Source organism: Oratosquilla oratoria, unplaced genomic scaffold, assembly GCF_046742065.1.
Source record: "Oratosquilla oratoria isolate Oo_2021 unplaced genomic scaffold, ASM4674206v1 SCAFFOLD81, whole genome shotgun sequence".
Taxonomy (NCBI): Eukaryota; Metazoa; Arthropoda; class Malacostraca; order Stomatopoda; family Squillidae; genus Oratosquilla; species Oratosquilla oratoria.
In genome coordinates, this window is record NW_027467745.1 from 16,957 (window position 1) to 31,082 (window position 14,126).

A 14,126-nucleotide genomic window follows, 5' to 3' on the forward strand; every position below is an offset into this window, starting at 1 on the left:
TAGAATTAATCACCCGAGACAATTCAATAAGAAAAAATTTAGGCCAATTAAAATTAATTTGCTTATTAAGAGGAGGCCCTCGCTTCCTGGCCTAGTGAAATCTACCCCAATTCCCTTAAGGTCTTGTAGCTTCGAATCTACAGACCTAATTCAACTTTCAAGGTCTCATGAGCGAGACCTCCGGTGCATTGATAATTGAAATCAACACCTTATCAAGAATTCCTTCCTTGTTGAAATATAATTCATCAAGAAGATGGAAAGCTGAGTCAAAACTTAAATCATCCACTGGAAGGTTCTCTCCTAAATGGAAAGCTTCCCCTCTGAGGTATCCCTTCAAATCAATTAATTTCTGACTGTTGGTCAGATTGGGGATACCAGCTAACGCATTCAGAAAACCCTTTTTCAAGTTTAAATAGGCAAAGATTGCTAGTTATTCTCGAAATGTTGAAGAATAATAGGAGGAAGAGGAAGTTTTACAGAATTATCAGTGGAGTTTAGTTTTTCACCCTTTTGAGATTCAGGAACTCCCTTCAATTCTCGTCTTCGTTCTTTAAACGGAGACAATTGAAGAAGAACGGACAGGCGGTAAGTTCTAGATGTCTCCATATCCTCGTCCTTTTCCTCTTCGGGGAGCATCTCGAAGATTTCCTCGTCATGATCTTGTATTTTTCAGAGGAAATCTTCAATCTGATTTAACATATCGTCAAGGACGGAAATAGATAGAGAGTCAAACTTGGCATTTAGAGCCTTAAGGTCCTTAGTGATAAGCCCCTTTTTGTGAGCTCTCTGTCTTCGGAGTTTTTGTAAGACGTCCGAATCGGACAACTTATCGTGGCTAGCCATAACGACTCCAACCCAAACGATTCGGCACAGATACACGAGCCAATGGTCGTGCCGAAAACAGTCTTATGGACTAAGCACAATGAAGACAGAAACTAAGTAAAAAAATTATTAATTTGATTTAAATACTAGCTTAAATTGGATGAAGGCAACGGATCACAGGAAACCACGACAATACAACAATAGAGGCCACCAAGAATAGAGAACTATTCGGAAATTTCCGAATGTTCACGAGAAAAACAAGGTACCATAATTTCCCGACAGTTAAAGTGTCCTCCAACGAGGAAATTAATAAAACCGAACAAACTCGGTATAAAGAACAGGAAACCGGACTTCGTACACACACTATCGTAACATTATGAATGGAAACACGCTTACATAGCGGCTTACGACACAAAGGGGGAAATAAGTTAAAGTCGAAATCGACTTCTAAAGTTAAATTTTAATTTTTAAGTAAATTCTCAAATTCAGAGATGAAAAAACTAAAGCCGAGAATTCAGATTAGTTGAAAAAAAACTATATTAATATAAGACTGATCGGAATTCTCGATTTTTGTTAGAGAAAAAACCTATGTCGTAATTAGATCAACAAGACAGAACGTTAGAGAATCTTACCTGAATGAGTTCTCTAACAAAAATCGTTAGAAATATATATATATATATATATGCTTGAGACTTCGATGGCTAGTTCCTTGCCGAGGTTTTATCGTCCTTTTGGAGACACGGTTAAAGCTTGTCACCAGTCTGACGTACCGTGACTGAATGTTGGTCTTGTTCGGCAGGAGTTTTATTGAACCTTCAAAACGGTTTCGAAGTCACGGGGCAACAGATACTTGACGTTAGTTACCGATTTGTTAATCAAATTATGACATAGGTTTAAATAAATAATAAAGAGGGAGTTTAATAATATTAATTAAAATTACAATAGTGTGGTACGAAGTTACAGGAAGATTCCCAATTCAAAAATTAAACGAGCTTTCGGGAAATTGCCGTAGCTCCAGGTAAACAAAGTCATTCCCGTAACCACAATTACCACAACACAAAATTTGATGGGATAACATTGCTCCATGTTTCACTGCATTTAATCAAGTATTGACAGACTGGCAAACTGAATAAAACTGGTTCCACAGTGTATGCCACTGCACTCAAACCTAAAAACATAGAAAAGGTGCCAATTAGTCATTTTATAGACAACATGTATGCATACTTCACAATAAAATAGCTTTATTAAACTTACCTCATATATTAACACCTCAGTTATAGTGGAAAGGAGATCAGTCACCAGTAGTCAGCTCTCCATGTGTGATAAAGCATAAGAAATACAGTTGAAATTGATAGAGAGAACTTTGGCCAGCAGCCTTTCAGGATTGCATTTTCTGATGGAGGCGAGGGGTTGGACGGGTTTTGAAAACGGGCAGCTTTGACATCCATCTTGCAGGACCACCACATGCATGCATTCGTCATTAGTCCTTGGGATTAAGCCCATTCAATAATTTCTATAATTAATATATGCTCCTTCTACCTTTTAGCAAATTTGGTAGGATATAAAACACTTCTCATAAACATCATTTATTGTGGAAAGAAGCCAAAATGTGTCCTTTACAAGAGTTGAAGCACCATTACGATATACCAGGAACCGTCCAGACCATCATCATAACCACACATGAAAGAAATCCCAAATCTTTGCTGGAAACGTTGACTGGAACATGTTCAAATTATCTGTCATTGTTAGCTTGCTGAAGGTTTGGCTCTCTTCAGCCAGACAATTAAGTTGGTTAGAAGCACTTGGCCTAAGTCTCAAGGTTTTGTCAACTCTGATTATGATAATACCTATAATAATTTTTTGTAGAAATTTCAAAATGTAAAGGTCTGATTAGCAACAATGAATACATCAATAGCTTATATTAATATGTAATATACAAAGACAATTGACATATTATAAACACTATGTACAGTTGTCAACCTACAGCAAAACAGGAAGAGTTGGGAGTTGGTGAGGCACAATGGGGCTTGGGGAAAATGGAAGGGAATTCTGGGATGAATAAATGGGAAAGTTCATGATGCCTGTGATGCTTGTAAGCCCTCCATTCTCTTGTAGCTAGACTGGAGAGAGGGAAGGGTAAGTGAAGGAGAAAGTTGGTGTATCTACAAGCAGTGAACACAATACACAGGACAAAAGCGCTCACCATGCAGTGTGGGAAAGAGCTTACAATAATCTAATTTTATTGCATAAAGTTTTTGCATGTTGCTAAATACAACATCAGCAGAAAACCTACAAAAATTGCATACTGTAATTTAAGAAATAACATTATTAACATATGGCCTAATTCAACACACTCATTGCTTAGCATAAAACCAGTCAGTCTACTTTGATTTTGTGGATTTATTTGGTAGATAAATATTACAACTATGGTAATTAGAAAACACGATAAAAATATTCTGCAGGTTTAGCAAGTCTTTCTAAAAAGTGAACAAGAACAAATGAATGACATTCAATGTGCACAACATATACAATGTTTGGTCTTGGAAGGAGAGGAAGATGAAAGAATGAGGTAAATACAAGAAGCAGGATAAAGTGTAATAAAATTCAAAGACTTGCATAAACACTACAGGACCCAGAAGACACTGAAGCACATCAATGACACAACATAACAAAGCACTGTGCCAACTAAGTGGATAAGAAGACCAAATGAGAAGGGGAAGGAGGAAGAAATTCTCACTCAGACCAGGTTGGGGCGACTCACACTGGTCATCATAACTTTGGTGACAAAATTGACAATAGCGGTGGCAGGCTGCTCAGGTTCAAGTTCAGCCAATACATGACATAGGTTGTCTGTACGACTTGCACCCTTTTTGGCTACAAATCCAAACAGGCGCCTGCAAGAAAAAGTAAAGTTGATTTAGACAACATAACAAATGCAATAAAGGTATTGATAGCACCAAAATATATAAAACTGAAATTCATAGAATCATGGTTACATAAGACTTGTGTTAGAGATAGCCTTTACCCAATTGCTTCCCTATCTCTTTTCCCCCTCTCTTCTTATGCTAAAAAAATCATAATAATTATTCCATCCGTCAGTATGATTTGCCCTACAATTCCTTCTCCATTCCTTAAAATTTTTAGGGAAAATTATCTTTACCCTCCCACCCTTTCTATAATTCCTATCTATCTATATACCAAAAGGTTTCTTTCCCCTTATAAGGGAGGTAGCCAGCCAAGGCATGCACCCACACACCCATCCATCCCACATTTATGCACTGCCCATGTTAGAAGCAATGCAGCATGATACAGTACATCCATTGCAAGGCCCAACAACTAAATACATATACCAAGGCTTTTTCCCCCTTACCAGGGAGGTAGCCAAAAAGGAAAAGGCATAAAATCATTCCCACCCATTCCATCCCTGAAAACACTCCACACCCCTCCACCCTCCCTCCCATCTTAGCACCTCCTAGATGACGGGTCATCCCTGCACCTTGTCCACTGCCCTGGGTCAGAAGCAGTGTCGCAAGACACAGCACATCCACAGCAAGGCTGCTTCATTAAATCGGCAACCTCCCTCTCCGTCCCCCCATATGAAGGAGAGGACGGGGAGAAATCCATTCGGGTTGCGTCAAAATTTTGCTCACACACATTACCTCACCCCCCATCCCCCCGTCCATTCCACCTCATGCATCACATCATCTTCCATATACAACCATTCTCCATTCACCCCTGTCTTCTGTCCTCTCCTGTCCTTCCTCAACAGACATTCCCCTCTTCCCCAAAACCCCCTTCACCCCATCCATCCATCTCATCCTAGGACATCCTCTCATGTTCACTCCCTCCACATCTGCCTTCCATACCTCCTTTACTAGTCTTTCTTCACTCATTCTTTCCATGTGTCCAAACCATCCTAATATTCTTTCATCAACCCTATCTCCCAGCTCCCTTTCCACCCCTGTTCTCCTCCTCACCTCCTCATTTCTCACTCTATCTAGCCTAGTAACCCCCATCATACTTCTCAGACACTTCATCTCAAACACATTCAAACTCCTTCTCTCTTCCTCTCTTATGTTCCATGTTTCTGCCCCATACAGTGCTGTTGGCACAATCACTCCTTCATACAGTCTCCTCTTAGCATCCATTCCCAAATTTCTATTCCTCATTACACTTTTTAATCCACCAAGGCATTTACTTGCTTCTCTCTATCTACATTCTACCTCAACCTTTACTCCACCTTTTCTTGCCATATTTGCACCCAAGTATCTAAAACTATCCACTTCCTCCAGTTGCTCTCCCTTATTGCTCACTTCCAGATTACTGCCACTTTCACCCCTTGTACATCTCATCACCTTACTTTTACCCACATTTATCTTTAGCTTTCTTCTATCACACACTCTCCCAAACTCTGTCACCAACTTCCTCAATCCCTCCTCCGATCCTGCCACAAGCGCAGTGTCGTCCGCAAACAACAGCTGGCTCACCTCCCACCTCTCTTCATTTTCTTTAACCATCTCCAAACCCTTGCCCACTACCCTTGCATTTACCTCTCGCACCACCCCATCCATGTATAAGTTGAACAGCCAGGGTGACATAACACATCCTTGACGAAGTCCCACCTTTACCTCAAACCACTCACTCTCTCCATTTCTAATCCTGACACAAGCTCTACTACTCTCATAAAAACTCTTGACAGCTCCCAGAGGCTTTCCTCCTATCCCATATATCCACATAACCTCCCACAGTGCCTTTCTGTCTACCCTGTCGTAAGCCTTTTCCAGATCCATAAAGGCCCAAAAAACATCCTTCCCCTTTCCTATAGCTTTCTCACATATCTGTCTTACCACAAAAATCTGATCTACACAACCTCTACCTGTCCTAAATCCACACTGTTCCTCACCAATTACTCCTTCTGTTCCTCTCCTAATCCTCTCAATCAAGATCCTCCCATAAGCCTTCCCAACTACACTTAACAAGCTAATCCCTCTGAAATTACTATATTCACACTTGTCCCCCTTTCCCTTGTAAAGTGGAACTATACAAGCACTCCTCCAGTCCTCCACCACTCTACCTTCTCTCCAGCAAACATTAAATAACCTCACCAACCAGTCCACCATCACTGTACCTCCTTTTTTAAGACATTCTGCATGGCATCCATCCAGACTAGGTGCCTTACCCGCTTTCATCATCTTAACTGCTGCCTTCGCTTCATCCTTCCTTATTTCTCCTCCATTTTCCTCACTCATCACTCTCATTTTCTTAGCATTTCCCACTGCAGCTATCTTTCCTTCCCTATCCTCCTTCACATTTAGCAACTCCCTAAAATATTCTGCCCATCTTCCCCTTACTGCCTTCTCCTCCATTATCATCTCTCTATCTGCACCTTTTACCTTTTCTTCTCTACTTGATTCGCCTCCTCTTCCTCTCTTAATTTCTTTCCAAAACATCTTTTTATTACTTTCAAAATTTTCTGTCATACTCTTACCCCATTTTACATCTGCTCTCCTCTTTGCCTCCTTTACCTTTTTTTTACTTCTCTTTTCTTTTCTTTGTACATCTCATATGACTCCCTCGTCCTATTATGTAACCAATCTGTGTAAGCTCGCTTCTTCTCTTCTACAACCTTCTTCATTTCCTCATCCCACCATTCACTACCCTTCCTTCTATTTCCTCCTGTCCTTCTTGTTCCACACACCATCTTTGTACACTTTGTGACTCCCTCCTTGAACCATCCCCATTCCTCCTCCACACCTACCTCTACTCTATCCTTCACTCCCTCCCACTCCTCCTTCAGCTTCTTCTTGTACTCCTTCTCCTTTTCCTCTTTATTTAAAGAGTTCACTCTAAGCACCTCCTTACCTTTTGTCCCTTTCCTCTTTCTCCATCTGTCCTCCACTCTCAACTTACCTTCCACCAGAAAATGATCTGATATTCCCCCACCCTCTCCCCTTAGCACATGTACATCCTTAACTCTTCCTATCATAACCCTATTTACCACTACAGAGTCCATTAAAGCTCTATCTACCACCCTTCCCTCCACCCTCTCCCATGTGTACTTATGCTTGACTTTCTTCTGAAACACTGTATTTGCTATCATCAACTCTCTAGACACATTTCCATCAACTCTCCACTACGATTCTTTCCTGGAACTCCACATTTCCCAACCACTCCATCAATTGGATCCTTTCCTACCTTGGCATTAAGGTCTCCCAGTACTATTACATTTACACTTCTCCCTAAACCCTCTATGCACTCATTTAAATCTATCCAAAAAGCCTCCCTTTCTTCTACACTCTTCTCACTGCCAGGCCCATATACACTTACAAAAACCCACATCTCCTTTCCCAGTTTCACCTTCATCCACATTATCCTTGAGGAAACCTCATTCCACTCCACTACACGTTTACCTATCTCTTCACTTACTAGTATAGCCACCCCTTCCCTCCCTCGCCCTCTCTTCACTCCTGATAACCTCCCACTTACACTCCCAAACTTACAATCGCCCTTCCCTTTCAGCTTAGTTTCACTCAAAGCCAACACATCCATCTTTCTTCTCACAAACATACTACCTATCTCTTCCCTTTTACTCTTATCTGTACCACATCCACGCACATTAAAAGACCCAAACCTTAGGGTGCTGGTCCGAGAACTTCCAGACCCTCTTATGCCTTTGCTTTTACTTTTAGGAATGTGCCCTGTGGGGCTACAAGTTGAAGGATGCCTAGTCCCAATCCCCGTCCCTTTCTTCTCGCCTCTTACGATCTAAGTGGAAATACTTGGTGGCAGTATTCTTTTCCCCCACCACAAGGCCCAACAACTAAAGCTGGTTTATCCCTAATGTAATGTTTCATTTACAGGGTGACCGTTCCTCCTTGACCCTTCATGGGTAAACAAAGAAGACAAGATGTCCCTTTGGACAGCATCAATTTATCATCCATTCTCAACCATTTTCCACTTAAACCTATCTGTTGCCTTCTCCCCTCCCTGCTTAAAAGACATTCCCTTTTTACACAAGACCCCCTTCACCCTATCTATCTCATCTCTTTTCCCTGCTTTCCTCTTAAGTTCACTCCACTCTACCTCTGTCTACACACTTTCTTCTTGTCATTCTTCACTCATACTTTCCATATGCTCAAACCTTCCCAGTATTCTTTCATCAACCCTATCTGCCAGCTTCCTTTCCACCCCCACTCTCTTTCTCACTTCCTCATTTCTCACACTATCCATTCTCATAACCCCCCACCATACTCCTCATACACTTCATCTCAAATGAACCACTGCCTGCTGTTGCCCCTGCAGTCACTTGGCCAGCTCCACCCTGACTTCAAGTTCTGATCCTGTCATGTCTGGGACACGGGCAACTCCCTTGATAATTTCTTGTCTAGGCTCCACACGACTTCACCTCCAGCCTCAACTTCCATGGGGGCATGTACGGCAGTAGTCCTCACCCCATCTCACAATCCTTTGACCCACAATGTCCCAAGGGAATCACTCGCCCTATGCGGCCACGTGGGTCGCACAAGCATTCTTTGAGGAAACGCAAGTGTAGTACCTGGCTCCACCTACATTCCATTCTCAATAGGTCACCTGCCTGGGAATGGACCCTGTCAGCTTCCATGATGACCACAATCACCTGCACCTTGGATGGCTGCATCAGGACAGACAATGGTTCCTTGAGGAATGCACATGCAGTATCAGCCAGCCATACATTTCAGCATGATTAGATCAATGGCCTGAGAATGTATTGCATCTGGCTTCCCAGGCATCAACACTTTGCCCTCATATCAATTAAGAGCACGGGTCATGAACTGATCCAGGTACATAAGCTGGACATAATCACCAAAGGCTCAGATCGCCTCTGAGTATCATGCAGCTAGCGTAGCTCAATGCATTCATTGCCTTCTTTCCTCCCACCCCCCTTCCTTCATAGGCAGACCACCTTGGGACATGATGTGCAACACACAGTCATCACTTCCCTCACTGTCTCCTCCCCAACCCATCTCGCACTTGGAGTGAGCCACATTACTATTGGCACCCAACTTCAATTTTAAATAAAAACCTGTTCACCCCCTGAGGTGTTTGCCTCCCAGCCAAAATCCTGACTGGTGGGAGGACCTGAGGACTTTCTAGGTGTCACAAGTGAAACTCAAGGCTAAAATTACTTTTTTTTCAACTGGGATAAAAACTTTTATGCTTACAGGGATCCAACAGGTGCTCCCTCTTCATTCTTCTGTGCCCATCGTCGATCATCTGGATCAAGGCCACAGTGTGAAATAGTATTGACAGGATAGTGACGTCTGAAAAACAACTTCCTCTCATTATCAGTCATTGTTATGCCCTGTGCAGACACCTTAAAGTGCACAATTGTTGCCGTGATGTTTTTGGCCCCAAGAAGGAGAGTAACACCCCTTTTGATAGCTTGTGGTCCTGTTAGGCTTTCCATGTCTGCAGAATAGAGGTAGAGGACACTACATGCAGCACCCTGCTGAAGAAGTTGCGTTGTACTACTGGTAGCAAGATTGCTGCTGCTGTCAATAGTGTCAACTGGTGGAGCAGATGGATCTCGCTCTGGCATGACAAGACGACAGGGCAGGGCAAGAGCTGTGATGGAGTGTTGGTATACAAGAGCTGATAGCGAACCTGCAATGGAGACGAAAATAACTCCATGAATGTATTGATGAATGATATACATAAAAACTTTCACTGGTCATTTTGGTTCCTAGAAATATGAGATTTTTCATACTCACCAAATACAGGCTCATTGGAGCAACCTTTAAGTCTTACACCTCTCGAAGTGGGTTCAATCAAGAAGTGACGAACCAATTCATTTGCAGGATCTCCTGATTTATTTGCAACATTGAGAGGTGGTGTAGCTACCTTCAGAGCAAGACCAAAGGCACCTGGGAAGGAGTTAGAGTCCCTGACGACAAAGGTTCCTGGCGGCTTGTCCCTCAGTGTGCTGATGGCTATAAAGTAAATAGTATCTAATTACATAGAGAAGATGATAAAAACTAGAGAGAGAGAGAGAAAGAGAAAGAGAGACAGAGGGAGTGAAATAAAGAAAAGAAGAGATATCCAAAAGAAGATATAACCAATCAATATTCTATGGTTATTGCTGTCCCTGAGCTAATACAACTGTACTATCTTGAATATAATCAACAGAATGCACCAAAACATTACTTCTAGCTTACCCTCATCCCTTGTTATTGATGGCTTGTACCAGAACTTGGAAATATCCTTTACAAACTTGGGATGTGACGAAATCACTTCCATAGTGTCTGTGAGAGATGTAAGTGATGATCTTCGGGACTGGCTGTGATAAAGGGAGGGTGCTGGGCTTGCATGTCCATTAACCTCTTGCTGCCTATTACTGGAACTGGCATGCTGTGATGACACAGCTGGTGAAGGACTACGAACTCCTCCCATATCCTTGCTATGGAATAAACAGAAATGTAAAATGTATTTATTGAAATTTTTTTTGTTTTCATTTGGTCCTATTTCAGGTGGGATCAACCATGGGTACCTGTGAGTGGTGCTCCAATGTGATGTATGTTGGCCAGTCATCCTATCACCACCTGTCTTCAAAACTTATCAACACCTTCACCTCCACCTGGAGGTGCAGCCTTGAGAGAGCTGGAAATGGGTCTCTCGACTGTGACCTAACAATTTCCAACATTTTCAAATTACTTTTTCATCTGAAGAGAGCTAATCAGTGACTGCTTCCTTCCTCCTCTTCCTTGTCCTCCCCAAACTTTCTAGCTCACTTGCTTCCCTCAATCTACAATTTACCATTACCTCCACTCCTCCTTTTCCTACCACATTCAACCCTAAATACCTAAAGCCTCTCTCCTTTAACCACTTCCATACGGTGACACCTACGTAGGCGTCATGAGGAGCAAGTGGGTACGCGATGATGCCGATGTCGGCATCTTGATTATATTTATTGTAGTCGTACCTACGTAACCTCCATTCTCTCTAAACTGGCTTCATCATATTTTCTATGGTTATCAAAATTCACGGGTGAAAGAGAACGAACGATTGAGCACTGACTTTATTTTTTATAATGCGATTATTATGATGCAACATAGCACATCGGGCAGCTAATGCTGCCAGACGTGCGATGTGCCCCAGAATGAAGAGGTTAAGACTTACTTCCAATTCGCTTCCATCCTCTCCCCTTGTTCATCTCACCTTATCTTTACCCACATTTACCTTCAACTTTTTCTTATCACATATCCTTCCTAAACTCTGCCCCATGCTGCCTTAATCCTCCCACAGTCAACACCTATCCATCTGTGCCTTTTAACTTTTCTTCCCTACTTCCCTCACCTCCCCTTCCTCTCTTAACTTTCTTTTAAGACATCTTTTCATTACTTTCAAATTTTTCTGTCATGTTCCTCTCCCATTTTACATCTTTTTCCTCCTTTATCTTATGTTTTGTTTCTCTTATTTTTTCTTTGTGCCTCTCCTGTTTCTCTTGTCCTACTTTGCAACCAGTTCCTGAAAGCTCACTTCTCTTCTACAACCTTCTTCACTTCATAATCCCACCACTCAATACCTTTCTTCTATTACTTCCCATCCTCCTTGTTCCCCATACTATCTTTGCACACCTTGTTCCTCCCTCTTTGTAACACCTCCATTCCTCCTCCACACCCAGCTCTACTCTATCCTTCACCGCCCACCTCCCACACTTCTCTCTGCTTCTCCTTGTACTCCAGCTCCTTTTCTTTCTCATTTAAACAGTTTACCTTTTGCCCTTTTCCTCTTTCTCCACCTACACTCTTACTTTACCTTCCATCAAAAAAATATCTAATAGTCCCCAACTCTCTCCCCTAAGAATGTGGACATCCAGAACTCTTCCTACGCTTCTCTTGGTTACCACTACATAGGCCATTAATGTCTTATCAACCACCCTTCCATCCAACCCTCTCAAAGGATTACAAAGGCAGAGCATGCTGACAGGAGACCTCCTGGTCCATAACTAGGTTGGATGTTCTTAAACACTGTGTTAGTTACCATCAACTCTCTTTCTAAACACATCTCAACCATCAGCTCTCCATTATGATTTTCACCTGGCAGTCTACACTTCTCAACAACTTAATCTATTGGTTTATCCCTTACTCTATCATTTAGATCTCCCAATTCCACTACATTGACATTCATTGCAAAATTCTCTAAGCACTCATTTAAATCTATCCAAAAAAACTTCCTTTTCTTCTACACTCTTCTCACTACCAGGCCTATATAAGCGTACAAAGACCCACATCTCCCATCCCAGTTTCACCTTCATTCTCATTAACCTTAAAGATGCTTCCTTCCTCTCCACCATATGCTTTACTATCTCCTCACTAACAGAGCCACCCCTTCCCTCTCTTGTTCTCTCCTCACTCCCGACACCCTCCTCACTACACTCCTAAACTCAAAAATCACTCCTCCGTTTGAACTTAGTTTCACTTAATGCCAACATATCAATCTTCCTTCTCACAAACATACTGCCCATCTCTTCCCTTTCACTCTCATCTGTACCACACCCACACACATTAAAAGATTCAAACCTTAGAGGGTTCTGGTTGGAAAATTCCTCCTAGATCCTCTTATACCTTGACTTCCCATAGGAATAGGGTTACACAGAACAGGATACCCAGTCCTTCCTGTTTTGGCCACTTTTTATGACCCGAGGTGGAAAATTCAGTGGCAGTATTCTTTCTTCCCCCTACCACAGGGGACAGAGGCAAAAGTGGAAAGAAATATTCCACAAAGTGGTACACGACAGTAGGAATGGGGGGATAGCATAATAGAGGGACAGTTGCAGTACAATAAAGCAGCAATAGTTCTCTACGAGTAGATATTTCCTCTAACACAAAAAGATGTGTGGCTCTAGTCTGTAGGGGCACCCCATATAGTCCTTAAATTATTGGCTGCATACTACTGAGTAATCTATACCACATGTAGTCAATACCCCAGATAGGGATAGCCATACAAATTTTTTTCAATAGCCCTGAATGGAAGACTGCAACTCAAAATATGCAACTTTGATGAAGCATGGGTGAGATGCAATAACTGGCCAATTTCTGAAGTTACAGGGAAGCATGATAAAAAATGCTGATACATACATACATACCTATACCAAGGCTTTTTCCCCCTTACAAGGGAGGTAGCCAAAAAGGGAAAGGCATAAAATCACTTCCACCCATTCCATCCCTGAATACACTCCACACCCCTCCACCCTCCCTCCCATCTGAGCACCTCCTGGATGACGGGTCATCCCTGCACCTTGTCCACTGCCCTGGGTCAGAAGCAGTGTCGCAAGACACAGCACATCCACAGCAAGGCCGCTTCATTAAATCGGCTACCCCCCCTCTCCGTCCCCTCATTGCATAATAGGAGAGGACGGGGAGAAATCCCTTCAAGCTGCGTCAAATTTTGCTCACACATACTACCTCACCCCCATCCCCCTGCCCATTCCACCTCATGCAATCACATCACCCATATACAACCATTCTCCATTCACCCCTGTCTTATGTCCTCTCCTGTCCTTCCTCAACAGACATTCCCCTCTTCCCCAAAGCCCCCTTCACCTCATCCATCCACCTCATCCTCGGACGTCCTCTCAAGTTCACTCAGTCCACCTCTGCCTTCCATACCTCTCTTACTAATATTTCTTCACTCATTCTTTCCATGTGTCCAAACCATCTTAATAATCTTTCATCAACCCTATCTCCCAGCTCCTTTTCCACCCCTGTTCTCCTCCTCACCTCATTTCTCACTTTATCTAGCCTAGTAACCCCCATCATACTTCTCAGACACCTCATCTCAAACACATTCAAACTCCTTCTCTCCTCTTCTCTTATGTTCCATGTTTCTGCCCCATACAGTGCTGTTGGCACAATCACTCCTTCATACAGTCTCCTCTTAGCATCCATTCCCAAATGTCTATTCCTCATTACACTCTTTAATCCACCAAGGCATTTACTCGCTTCTCTCTATCTACATTCTACCTCCACTTTCACTCCACCTTTTCCTGCCACATTTGCACCCAAGTATCTAAAACTATCCATTTCCTCCAGTCGCTCTCCCTTAATGCTCACTTCCAGTCTACTGCCACTTTCACCCCTTGTACATCTCATCACCTTACTTTTACCCACATTTATCTTTAGCTTTCTTCTATCACATACTCTCCCAAACTCTGCCACCAACTTCCTCAATCCCTCCTCCGATCCTGCCACAAGCGCAGTGTCGTCAGCAAACAACAGCTGGCTCACCTCCCACTTTTCTCCATTTTCTTTAACCATCTCCAATCC

The 14,126-nt window shown here is 42.5% G+C and overlaps 1 protein-coding gene across 5 annotated transcripts in view; it reads right to left on the reverse strand.

Annotated features, from left to right (window-relative positions):
* Window positions 1-2,392: 2,392 nt before the first annotated feature.
* The window catches only part of LOC143024025 (tensin-3-like), a 257,123-nt gene continuing 245,389 nt past the window's right edge, over window positions 2,393-14,126 (reverse strand). For all 5 annotated transcript variants that reach the window (XM_076182733.1, XM_076182734.1, XM_076182731.1 and 2 more), the window contains 4 exons: window positions 10,017-10,258; window positions 9,573-9,791; window positions 9,024-9,465; window positions 2,393-3,716 (listed from right to left, as the gene is read on the reverse strand). In XM_076182733.1, the coding sequence (XP_076038848.1) occupies window positions 3,560-3,716; window positions 9,024-9,465; window positions 9,573-9,791; window positions 10,017-10,258 (1,060 nt within the window). In that variant the 3' untranslated portion in view covers window positions 2,393-3,559. The remainder of the gene's footprint in view (window positions 3,717-9,023; window positions 9,466-9,572; window positions 9,792-10,016; window positions 10,259-14,126) is intronic.